The 13685-nt window shown below is 36.9% G+C and overlaps 1 protein-coding gene across 5 annotated transcripts in view; it reads right to left on the reverse strand.

Annotated features, from left to right (window-relative positions):
- Positions 1 to 13685, reverse strand: part of tgfbr3 (transforming growth factor, beta receptor III) — a 213839-nt gene that overhangs the window by 91900 nt on the left and 108254 nt on the right. For all 5 annotated transcript variants that reach the window (XM_069939189.1, XM_069939190.1, XM_069939188.1 and 2 more), the window contains one exon: positions 2685 to 2822. In XM_069939189.1, the coding sequence (XP_069795290.1) occupies positions 2685 to 2822 (138 nt within the window). The remainder of the gene's footprint in view (positions 1 to 2684; positions 2823 to 13685) is intronic.

Genomic DNA, 13685 nt, shown 5'->3' on the forward strand with positions numbered 1-13685 from the left:
TGGGCAATTAATATTAGTTACTTAAGGTATTGGTTGAATTATTCAGAATTATCTCTAAATCCCCATTGGGTAAATTTAGAAATTAAACCGATACAAAATTTTTCAATTAGCTCTATTTTGGGAGCTGCTCTCCCTTTTACTCTTACTAAATTATATAAACAAATTGATAATCCAATGGCTAAACATACACTACGTATATGGTTTCAATTCCGTAGATTTTTTGGCCTAAGTCATTTTATCTTGGAAACTCCTATTGTACTAAATTTCCTTTTTCATCCCTCTCTAATTGATCAAGCTTATTTACTCTGGAAAGTTAAAGGTATAACATGCTTTTCGGATTTATTCTTGGATAACTCTTTCATGTCATTTGAACAATTATCCATGAAATATGATTTACCTCGATCTCATTTCTTTCGATATTTGCAGATTAGGAGTTTCTTAGTTTCGACTTTACCCTCTTCCCAATCGGGAGACTACGACTGTTTTAGAGGATATACTATATTCAAAATTCCCTCCAAAAGGTGTGATATCTAAATTATATAATATAATTACAAAAATAAATTCTGGGACTTTTGAAAAGTTTAAAAATGATTGGGAAAGAGAACTCAACCTTCATATTTCTAATGAAAATTGGAATAAAATTCTGCGACTGGTAAACTCTTCTTCTCTATGTGCAAAACATTCACTAATACAGTTTAAAGTTGTTCATAGAGCTCATATGTCTAAAGATAAACTCCATTGCTTTTATTCTCATATCGATCCTATATGTGATAAATGTCAATTGGAAATAGCTTCCCTTACACATATGTTTTGGTCCTGTCCCTCTTTACAGAATTATTGGAAGGAAATTTTTTCCATTATATCCACTGTTTTGAATATTGATTTACAACCACATCCCATTACTGGAATTTTTGGATTACCTATGATAGATTTGACTTATTTATCTCTTCCTGCGGATCGTATGATTGCTTTTCTTACACTAATGGCTAGAAGATCTATACTATTAAATTGGAAAGAGGTAAATTCTCCAACTGTTTTCCAATGGTTTACCCAAACCATACTATGTTTAAATTTAGAGAAAATTAGAAACTCTGTCTATGAATCCCCTTCTAAGTTTGAGTTAACCTGGCGACCATTTATTCAATATTTTCATTTGTGGTGAGTTGATCTGGCTCTGTTTTCTTTCTATGATTATGTATGATAATTGGGCTGTAAGATGAGATTGGAGTGATCGGCGTGGTTTAGCTATATCTGTAGGTTTTTTTTTAAGTTTTTTTTTTAATTCAGATTTGTTTTTTCTTCTTTTTTGGGTTTTTTTTTTCTCTTTTTTCATATATTGTTATTAATTATATCTTTTTTTTTAGAGATAGTTCACACCCTAAACTGATCAAAAAATTTTTTTTATGATATATTTTTATTCTGTAATATTATTGTTTAATATCTCTGTATTAATTCATTACTTACTATGTATTTTTTTTATACTCTTTGAACTGTATGTGTTTATAAATTACAATAATAATAAAAAGATTGAAAAAGAAAAAGAAATGAAAGAAACTCATGCATTTAATGTCCGTTAAATTTGAACAAAGATCTGTAAAATTGTTTGCCTTTCTCTAAGTAAAGAGAGGCTGAGAAATCACTTTGTGTACTTTTGGCACCCCATGTCAGCATCTGTCACTGCGAGAGAGAATGAAGCTTATTACAAGTCTCCCAAACATCTGGAAGAGCACCTTGTCAATTTGGCTAAGTTGGTAGCATTTTTGTTTCTTGAAGTCATAAAGTTTTCAGTTTCCGATCTTGGTTCTGGACATAGTCTAGACATACACTTCAATGCAGTACCAATTTTGCATAGACATTACAGATCCTCTTAAAACTAGGTCACTTGGATAACATTTTCCTCTTGAACACCACCAACAAAAATAGATCAACTACTCAATTATCTAATGACTTGTATGGTACAATTTTGTTTGCAAAGTAGAAACATATGCAAAGTGAATTTTCATTGCTACAAATGGTGCTGAAAATAGTGTTGTGATAAGGTCCTGTATAAATTGGGTTCTTCATTTCCATTAACCACATATTTAATTTTAATAATTCAGTTGGTGAATTATTTTGTCTCGACAACTTGTACCACTTTGCAACTCGCATTTATTCCAAAGAATGCCTCACAAGTATGCTATTCAAAAACTTCCATGAATCTAAACTCCATTTTGCCTCAAGATCTATTAATTCTGTTTTGAATAGGAGAAAATCTTGGACCTAGCACTGAGGTTAATAAACATGTTACTTGACTGAATTTTCTCAAGTAGTTTTCAGAAGTATATTTCCTTGTTCTAAAGATTTTTGTACTCAATTGTTTGGAATATTGCACAAGAGAATTTTGAAAAATCAGAGTGAAAAAGAATCATATTAACTGACAATGGGCAAGTTTCTTGCTATAACAGCTACTACAAAAGTTGATTCGAACAAGTGTAAAAGTTTTGCATTGTCTTAACCAAACACTAAAAGTTATTTATGGCTGCTCTAAACTAAACCAAACCCATTTCTTTAAAACAATGCCCTTCAATAATTTGAACGATATTAATGTATTTTATTATGAACTTTCCCACATTGTACTCACATCCACTTTCTTCCTGGGATTTGTTTACTGATGTGCCCACAGATACTCAATTACATCAACTTACATGGAACAAGCGTTGTATCCCTGGCGCCAGTTGCTTTGCCTTTATAATCCAAGCCACGGGTCTCGGGGAATTCAGCACAAATACCAAAGGCTTCTGATGGACTTCAACTGAGAAAATGGGTCTCAGATTCAGTGTCACCTTTTGGGAAGAGTGGAAGAGAACCATTGTCATTTATTACATTCAAGAATTACTTTTACAATCTTGCATGAATTCATATATTGCATGATTTTCTGTCATCACTGATCTTCAGTTCAATCAAATTAATAAAATGCTATAAATACATCTGTGGCATCAATAAAACTTCAAAATATTTAAAATTATCAAGAACACGAGTACATAAATCAAGTCTCCTTTTTATTTTTCTGAAGAGATTTTTTTTGCTTTCAGTTACATAGTCATTAGTGAAAAAAAATAGCACTTTGACGAGAAGTTATAAAAATGCAGTGCACTGCATTATGGGTCAGAAGCTCAGAATATCCAGTAAAACGCATGAAGGAAACGCATCTACATTTGAAACTTGTATTTTGTCAAGTTGCGGCCATCAAAAATAGGTAATCTCTGTCAATACTGCAATGTTTTTTTGTGATAAATTGTAAACACCGAATTTCATGACTTGTCAATGACAATAAATCCTGATTCTGATGAAATTGAGTGTCTTCTCTCATGGACTACTTGAACTGTCACATCATCATCTAAGATCTGAGACTCATCAATCACTTTCCTTAATTATGACTTGGCCCATGTAAGGAACAGGCCCACCCAAGGGGGCAGAATAATATCTAGTTAAATCACAAGCACTGAATATGCTGCACTTTGAGCAAAAGACAAGAAGCTGGTCAAGTTCCCCTTCCCACCATCTTCAACAGTGCCCTGATCAAAAAAGTTAGTTGACTGACCTCAACTCTTCAGGGATGCTGGTCAGACTAAGTAAGTCCCTCCAGCTTTTCTTTGCTGGAAAAAACATAGTGCAAGATTATAACACTATGACTTTTAATATGTTCTGGATCTCCACGTTTCAAGGCACTGGGTCCATTGAAGACAAAAATAACTCCTGCTATTACCATTATAACCTTCATCCAGCTGATGCATCAATATTCTTCCCTGTTAAACAGTTTTTGGAAATGCATTGCATGATGTGTGGGAATTTCATATCTATGACCATGAATGCTCAGTGGCTCCACTATAGACTGAGTTGGCTAAGCCCTGAGCAGATATCTGTCAGTGTAGACCTGCATCAGCTGGCAGCAGAATCAATATGATGGAATTAACATAATCCTCGCCTAGATACCTGTACAAGGTCCAAATATATCCTTCCATGCATCGTGGCGCAGATGGTAGATCTGCTACCTCACCGTTCCCACAACCTTGTTCATTCCTGACCTCCAGTACTATCAGTGTGGAGTTTGCATATTCCCCATGTGACCACACAAATTTCCTCCGGGTTCCTTCCAATGATGAGCTGTTTGTTAGGTTAGTTAGCCACTGTAAATTAATCCCAGGTTGCAGGTACCTTTTCACTGTACCACAGCACAAATTACAATAAAAGTAAATTGGAACTTCAGTTAAGTGGTAAACTCTGGGAGGGAGTGGATCAGAACTGTATAATAAAAGGGCTGAAGGAATACAGCAACATACATGGAAACCAATAGGCAGTCGATGGATCAAACCCCAGTCCTTTATCAAGAACCCAGGAATGGATGGGAAAATGGGGAGGACAAAATTAAATGAATCCACAAATGGTTGGTGTGCCTAAATGGGCCCAAGTACTGTGGCCATGCTGAATCCCTCTTCAAGTTAATATTTGCCATTTTCAGCCCAATGGACCTCACCATTATTATAATCCTGAAGATGAAAGCTTTCCTGCTCATTCTTCACCACACAGCCAATTTTATTACCACCCAAAGATTTCTTTTTCATATACCCGACATTCAAGACCAACCATACAACAAACAGGAACCAATTGCTGAGTCACATTTATTCCCTGGTCATGCAGCTCCACCTTTCGCATCCTGTTACTGATGCAATTTCTCACAGATCCCATGGCCTCTTATCTTTTGACCAGTAGGCCAGGTGGGGTCTTGTTAAAGAGTCTTGCAGACTCTTTCAGACACTGCCCTCAATCCTGGTCATCTCCTCAAAAAAAATCTAGTCAAGGTCAGCAGAATCATTCCTCCCTCAACAAACATATTCTGATCATTCCTGAATAATCCAAAGGAAGGCTCGTCCTGCCCCTTGGAATTGATTCCAATAATTTTCCAACCATTGTTTATCTTTTCCTCCCTTTTTATTCATGAGTACAAAACAAACAGCCCTCGAATTTGCTGGCCAAACAGAATTTTTTTAAAAAAATGTCTTCTCTTGTTTCTTTCAATAGCCTGGAATATATTTAATCTGTGTCTGGTACTTTATCCATTTTCAAACATGTTAAATCCATCACTTCCCCCCTTCCCCCCCCCCCCCATTTTATTCTGTTTAACCTGATCAGTACTTCACACTTGCTGCCTCCCTCCATCTCCCCCACCCCCAACTTACCATACACACACAAATAATTACATTTCAGATATTATTTCTTTTTGTAAAGATAGTTGCGAGATTTTCAAGAGGAACTTCTGCTTTCAGAAATGGGTTACCTTTTTGCTCCCTGAGAGCCCTTCAATCATTTTTTAGGTACCCTTTGCCCTTCAACTTAGAAGGCATCTTGGGGATTTTCTTTACTATTACACACCAGTGTTGCTTTCTATGCTGTCTTTACTTTCCTAATCTCATTTATAATTTCTCTTACCTTTCAATACTCATTCATACTTTCTGCTATATTGTAACTACAGTCAAACTCCTGGTATCTGGCACCTCTGGGGATTGGTAGATGCCAGGTAAGTGAATTTTCTGATTGCTTGAGTTTGCATGTGACTTGATTGGTAAACTAATGCCAAGGTGTGCCAATTTAAAACTTCTGTGTTTTTTACCCATTTGTTTCCTGCAATTTATTTCTCCAGTTGCTTGAATTCTGGATAACAGGTGTTTGAACCATGTTCAACTGTTTTGTGGTGTTGCAGCACATCTTAAAAATAAAGGTGTCGTAAACAGGATCTGCTCAGTTATTTGTTCCAAAGTTGTCATGTGACATTTATGAATAGTTACCAATTTTACTTATTGCGTGTGCCAGAGACAAGAGTTCAAGTTTTAGGACCTGCTATTTCATCCAGGCAAGACATGTATTCAAGATGAAATGATGAAAACTCTTAAGTGGTGCCGATTATCTGGCATAGGCCTTATCACTCTGCTGCTTTTAGTACTAAGGGGAATGATCTGAAAGGCCTCATTTATTCAGACAAAGTCCACCTTCTCAGATTGAGGGCCACAGAGATATTTCCACCCCTACCACACACTTATCTCAAGCAATCGTAGGAAAATATAACATGGATATTAAAAGATTTTGGTGATTGTTAAAAATATTTAGTTTACAGTGTTCGTCAGGAGGAGAAGCAGTATATCATATAAAATCAGTGATAGTGTTACGCTCAAATCCACAGAAGTCATCGACATGAGTGCCATTCGTGAAAGGCAATTTTCTGTAAACTCAACATATATCCTGTTTGTCCACTCAAAGTAGAAGCAAATTACAAAGAAATGTTTTGTCCAAGGTCCCATAATAGACATACTTGATGTCAGTTGGCCAAAGACAGCTGCACAAGTTTGTTTCCCAGGAGAAGATGGTTTCACAGAAGGCAAGGAGTTGCCACAGCAACCGACTATAAAAACAATTCTCTGATTCAGGCCTCCAGGTTCTGCTAAAGCAATTTGTATTTTATCACAAGACCAGACCAGAAATGTTGAAAATGATCAAAGTAAACAGAGCCATTAAAATGCCATTTTGTTTCTACCTCAAAGGTGACAAGTCACAACCTGGAACTGAGTTACAGCAGATGAAAGCAAGTGCAATCAATCTATAAACTGGTTAAACGGTTTCCACTGAACAAGCCTTGCAATAAGCCACTTGGTTTATCATTCATAACAGCTACTCCAAATTTACATTAATCGACCAGCATGGAAAAATATTCTGAGTTGTATCAAATTTCACTGCAACATAAGCTGTCTGCACTTCAACAGCTGTTGCAACTGAATTACAAAAACTTATTTTCAGACAAATATTCCTCAGAAATTAAACGGAAGTAAATATTTTGGCTATGTAGTAATGATACCAAATAGATGGTAATAGTTGGAAATTAGCACCAAAGCGTGGCAAAAATAAAAATATTTCTCAAAATATAATGCCACTAATTCAAGATTATTAATGAATCTTGGTTGATGAAAAAATATGTTCAACTGAGATTGATTTTAAGTATAGTACATCAAACCAATTGTTTATAGGCATTAAGAATCATTCAACTTGGAAACAGAAGTATTATTGTAGCTTTTTTTAAAAAATATTTTATTTTTTGATTTTCAAAGACTCAAATCCAAACAATACATTTTTTCCAACAATAGTGTATATTATAGAGTCTATTTTATCCCCTACCCCTCTCCCCCGTACCCCAATTCAAAACAAGAGCAAATTATATAAATAAAGCAAATACAAAAAACAAAATATCATTCAAGTCAATAACCTTTAAGGGAACTTAAGAAGAACGCAAAGAAACCGAAAATAAAAGCATAAGGAACAAAGTACAAGAGCACGTCATTTGCACCACGTCCCACTTCACTGATCTCAGGCATTCCACTATTGGCACGGTTGTTGTATTCACTTTATTTAAAAGGGGTAGAATTACATCTGCACACCAATGTGTTGGAGATAGGGTTGCCACACACGAATGAATGTGCTATATTTCTTCCTCAAATCCAGGGGAATACAACTCTGCATTTCGCTATTCCATCATGTAATATTTAGTTGGGAGACAGACTTCCACATGACTGCTGTACAGTTCCTGGCTACCGACAAGGCAAACTTCACAAACTGAATTTGGTATCTGAACTGTCTTTTCTTTGGCTTGGCTTCGCGGACGAAGATTTATGGAGGGGGTAAATGTCCACGTCAGCTGCAGGCTCGTTGGTGGCTGACAAGTCCGATGCGGGACAGGCAGACACGGTTGCAGTGGTTGCAGGGGAAAATTGGTTGGTTGGGGTTGGGTGTTGGGTTTTTCCTCCTTTGCCTTTTGTCAGTGAGGTGGGCTCTGCGGTCTTCTTCAAAGGAGGTTGCTGCCCGCCAAACTGTGAGGCGCCAAGATGCACGGTTTGAGGCAATATCAGCCCACTGGCGGTGGTCAATGTGGGAGGCACCAAGAGATTTCTTTAGGCAGTCCTTGTACCTTTTCTTTGGTGCACCTCTGTCACGGTGGCCAGTGGAGAGCTCGCCATATAACACGATCTTGGGAAGGCGATGGTCCTCCATTCTGGAGACGTGACCCACCCAGCGCAGCTGGATCTTCAGCAGCGTGGACTCGATGCTGTCGACCTCTGCCATCTCGAGTACTTCGACGTTAGGGATGAAAGCGCTCCAATGAATGTTGAGGATGGAGCGGAGACAACGCTGGTGATGCCGGTAGAGGACCCATGATTCGGAGCCGAACAGGAGTGTGGGTATGACAACGGCTCTGTATACGCTTATCTTTGTGAGGTTTTTCAGTTGGTTGTTTTTCCAGACTCTTTTGTGTAGTCTTCCAAAGGCGCTATTTGCCTTGGCGAGTCTATTGTCTATCTCGTTGTCGATCCTTATATCTGATGAAATGGTGCAGCCGAGAACTTCAATTGACTGGTATTCACCCACATACATAATTTAAATTTTAAATTTAATTTTAAACTTAAATTTAGACAAACAGCATCATAACAGGCCATTTCAGCCCACGAATCCATGCTGCCCAATTTACATCCAATTAACCTACACACAGGTATGTTTTGAACAGTGGGAAGAAACTGGAGCCCCCTGGGAAAACCCACACAGGCACATGGAGAATGTACAAACTTCTTCCAGGCAGCACAGGATTTGAACCTGGTCCCAATCACTGGTGCTGTAAAGATGGTGCACTAACTGCTATGCTAACCAAGCCACCCAACATGGTGGCATACTTGAGAGACAATATTTTCAAACAGGCCTTATCTGATACTGAAGCAACTTTGAGAGTTTGTACTTTTTGTGATTTATTGCTGATCATCTATCAGTATTTTGCCTGCACTCCCCCTCATTATCCAGCATCTCTTTGCTAGCTGGCTCCTATCCCTTCCAAAACAGTTTCTAAAGCTGGTCACAAATGGAACTCTGGATGGACAGAGTGAGGAAGAGAATAACTGGATGCACCAGTAGCTTGCAACTGCAAATTAGAATTCCTTCTGTCCCTGCCTTTCAAAAGAAAATCCAAAAACCAGTTAAAAACCCTGGTGCCCAGCACCTACAGGATAGGTAGATGCTGGATAAGTGAATATCCCTGGTTACCGGAGACTGTGCGTTGCGTGAATGGAGAACCCGCAGCAAGGTACACCAATTTTTTAATTTTTATATCTTTTAACCATTTTCTGCACTTTTTTCCCCCCCAGTTGCTTGAGGCTGCCAGTTTCTTGAATTCCAGATTACAGGGATTTTAACTGTATGTCACCAAAGACATGAGACAGAAAAATGGCCATGAATAAGGAATGGAGAGAGAACTCCTGAATTCAACAACAAGTTTATTTGGAGCTATTTAGCTCATGGGTTGAACACATCAGTTGACTTAAGGGTTGGGGAACAATGAGGACATTTTGTGGACACGAACATTCCTGCTCTGCAGCAATTTGTTCTTGCATTCTGTCTGGAGCTTCAATTTAATCTCAGTTTTAATTTTTAATTTTGAGATACAGCATGGTAACAGGTCCTTTTTGCCCACAAACCTGTGTCACCAAATTACACCCATGTGACCAATTAATCTACTAACCCCGTTTGTCTTTGAATGGGGAAGAAACCCGAGCACCCAGCAGAAACACACTCAAACACGGGGAGAATGTACAAACTCCTTATCGACAGTGGGTCACTGGCACCTGTACTAACCACATTTGTAAGTGCATCTGTTTTCCAAGAAGAGAGAAACGATGTGCAGTATTTTTTCCAGCTTATTTTCTCTTTTCCAACAGCCACCACAGTAACTATGGTAATCAATTTAATTTTCTGCAAAAATATTTATCCTGTTTTTCCCATTCTTTATTCATCTTTTTAATCTCTGCTTAATTTTGTAGACTGTAACCCAAATATTTTATCATTGATGTTTACTTTCGTCAACTGTTCAAATGTAAACATTTCCTGATCATTTTGAACCTTTTAGAATTATTGATATTTCCTTTGAAATGTTAATTCAAAGAACTGCCCGCATTTACAGAGAGTAATGGTGAATATGAACTAAATTTGAAAGATTTCCTGCTACCCTTGACATTCATCTACCAGTCTTGTCCAGTGATAACAAGTCGATTATAGTCCATTCCCAAGTAGAGTTGACAATGCTCGGGAGACCTACTAATGGTGATTCCAACAATGAACACCTGCATCTAATCATTCCACCCTGTACTCTCATAGTTGGTCATTGGGAAGTCCATGCTCCTGCATACATGTCTTATCAAAATAAACGGATGCTGAATTTATTCTTAAGGAATTGGGTGAACTTTCACTCTCTGTCAACTAGAACATTTGTTCAGCAATATGCTTTTTTTTTTAAATCATTAATAAACTACATATGTTACAAAACCAACAAACCTCTCAATTTTATTAGGGACTAAAGAGACTTCGCACTAACAAAGAAACAGCAATGGCAAAAAATACACCAGACAATGGTAAATTCAAAATAATATTTTTTATTAAACTATAACATGACACTTCTTAATTACCTCCAACTTAAACTCTAACTTAAACACCCACTACAAGCAAGTGTAAATGTGTGTGTGTTAAAGTCCCAAACTCTGAAATGTCCATTTTAAAACTTCAGCATCATTTTAGTCTTGCTTGAAGGACTTAAATTTTCAGTTCAGAAATAATTTTCAGATCTCTTTTAAGCTCAAGTCTTGATGAGGTGTCTTTTAGAGATATTCTTCAAACAGGAGTGACCATCTTTTGGGCACAAATGACAAGTTGCTTTACTTATTTAAAAAAGTCACTTATGCTCTATCTCCTGTGATATCCTGTCTTTCCAGATGGTCAAGTTTTCTGTCTTCTGCCTTCAGTTTTCTTCCATGATGAGGCTGCACTCTATTTTCAAAAGAGCAGTCGAAAAGCGACTTATTTCAAAGCAACATAGACAGCTATTTCCACCTCTACAGGAAATATTGATGCTTTCAATCCCATCCCATCAGGACGGTGAGTTTCCTCTGTCTCCCATTTCAATAATATATTTCTGGCAAATTTCTCATCACATGGTATGTGACATCATTTCTGTCTTTGAAGTTCATAATGTCTTTACTCACTGATGGGCTAAAAGCATCCAAGTCCACTTATGCCTCCATGATGTCTGCCCACATGGACACAAAATGGCTCTGCGTTTACACAGGTGCTTCTGAGATAACAACTATTGTTTGCAATATCTCAAAAACCATCATAATCCTTTCATCTCTCAACTTCAACTGCAATCAGCAGGCCATCCCATCTTCCAACTCAAAGAGCCACGTGTTTAAAATGCTAACGTGATGTCTTTGTGCTGAAGCCAAATAACAGCTCCAAAGTACCACGTGTGTCTGTAGAATGTAAATGAGCCCTGTCCACCCAAAACTAACTTTTACTAAAATATATATATATATACACATATATGAAATATAGTTTTAACATTAAAGATTAATCGTAGCACATTCATCACACACAGAACACTACAGCACAGTACAGGCCCTTCAGCCCTCAATGTTGTGCCAATAACATTAAACATAAACGAATATAACAAAATTAATTTCAAAAAAACAAACCAGAAACATTTCACGATAATGTCAGGTTTATCTTTCACTCGTTGGGAGACTGTTTAGGTTTCACACATCCCATTTCTAGGGCCAGTGTGGAACTGGACACAGTAGCAGGCTGCTCCAAAGTCACAAGCAAAAGAAATGTATTTGACATGGTTGATTGGCCTAGAGGAAATCCATTTTAAAAAGCAAATCTTTGGGGTTTTTTCCAACAATTTTGCTTTAGAGCACATAAAGCTCACCAGTCTGGAAAGATTGCTAGAAATTCTAACACAACAAATAAAGGTCATTTTAAAATAATATCATTATGTACTCAAATTGCTATTCCATGGTCCCATAGAGCACGATTACCCCTCAGAAGAGTCACAAAGCGTCCTCTGAGATTTGAAAAAAAAAGTCTTTCTTTAAGATCAATGTTTTGAAAAAAAAAATGGGGAAATATTTGCAAGTTACTTTCTTACTTAGACTTACTAAATGACCCATTGTGTTCCCACCACCTCACATCAGTCTCACACCCACCCTCCACTACTCGTTTTGTGTTGTTCCACAACCCCATCTACTTTGATTCCTTTTCTACTTATTATCTTAATGGGTAATTTACAACAACCATTTAAACGAAAGAAATCACCTCAAGTTTTTCTTTTCGACTAAATATTTAACATCAGTTAAACGATTTTTATTGAGGTACATTTCCGATTAATACAACGACCAATGGGAAAGCACTTTTGCAGATGTTTTAAAAATTAACTGTAAAAACAACGTTCACAATGTGCAATTCACAGATTCAATGTTGGATTTCCAGTTACAAGGAAATTTGAATGGTAGCTTCATTACTTGATAGAAAAAGGTAACCTGATTGTTAACTTCCATAACACTCCTCATTTGAATGTGCCCTTGCATCAAAGCAAAATACTTTTCTCTGGCAGACTCAAAATACCAAAACAGAATTAATCCTCTTTGAAAGATTCACTCTCAACTCTTAAGCATTTGTTTAATACAAAGCGAAAATAATTATTAACATATACACAAGCAGTTCACTGCTCTGATTGTTTTAAATGAATTACTATCTCAGAAAAGTAAACAGGTCAATGCTAGCTTTTTTTAAAAAAAATCGTAGACAAGCATCTTATAAACTGATTAAACTACTTTTTATTTAAAACAAAACATTTCACCAACCCTCCTCCCCCACCCCCACAAACTGATTAAAATATTAATACCACTTGTAATTTCCAGGGTCAAATTATTTCTGTTGACATTTCTGACTGAAATTCATGGTATTGCTCAGAGTTCAATATGAAATAAAATCTTGCTAAATTAATCTTAATTCAATTAAGTCCTTCCATAGAACTAAGCGTTTGAATTTCCATGCAAAACTGTAGGAAGAACTCCACATACATTTTAGGAAGGTACAAAAATATTTCATCTTATTGTTAAGAGATTACAAGTTACAAGGTAATTATTTATCACAAAAATTTAATAGTTTTGTTTATTACTGATGATTTCTGAGGATCAGAAAATTAAATGGAATTCAAGGCAAAAAGACCCAAATTTGACTTGGTAATGGGAGATTAGTGGTGGTGGAGGGATCCTTCTCAGATTTGACGGCAGTGGCCAGTGATTACCGCAAAGTTTAGTGCTTCAATCTTTGAGGTTTGTAATATACATGAATAATTTGGATGTGAATGTGAGAGATGTGATAAACAAGTTTGCTGATGTTACAAGTACAACTATGCAAGATGTTGGTGAGGCTACATTTGCAGTATAGTGTGCTGGACTGGTCAAATATCTGCAAGAATTATGTCATTAAGCTGGAAAGGGCTCAGAAAAGATTCACAAGGATGCAACCAAGATTGGAGGGCTTGAGATACAAGGAGAAACTGGAATTTTCTTTCCCCAGAGGGTAGAGATGTCTAAAACTAGGATGCTTTGGTTTAAAGAGGGGAGAGATTTAAAAGTGATCTGAGGGAAATCCATTTTTGAGGGCAGTGGGTATGTGGAATGAACTGCCAGACTAAGGTGTAGAGATGGGTATAATTGTGACAGTTAAAATACATTGAGACAAATGCAACAATGGTTTGGAGGGAAATGGGATATATACAGGGAAAT

Source organism: Narcine bancroftii, chromosome 5 (genome assembly GCF_036971445.1).
Source record: "Narcine bancroftii isolate sNarBan1 chromosome 5, sNarBan1.hap1, whole genome shotgun sequence".
NCBI lineage: Eukaryota > Metazoa > Chordata > Chondrichthyes > Torpediniformes > Narcinidae > Narcine > Narcine bancroftii.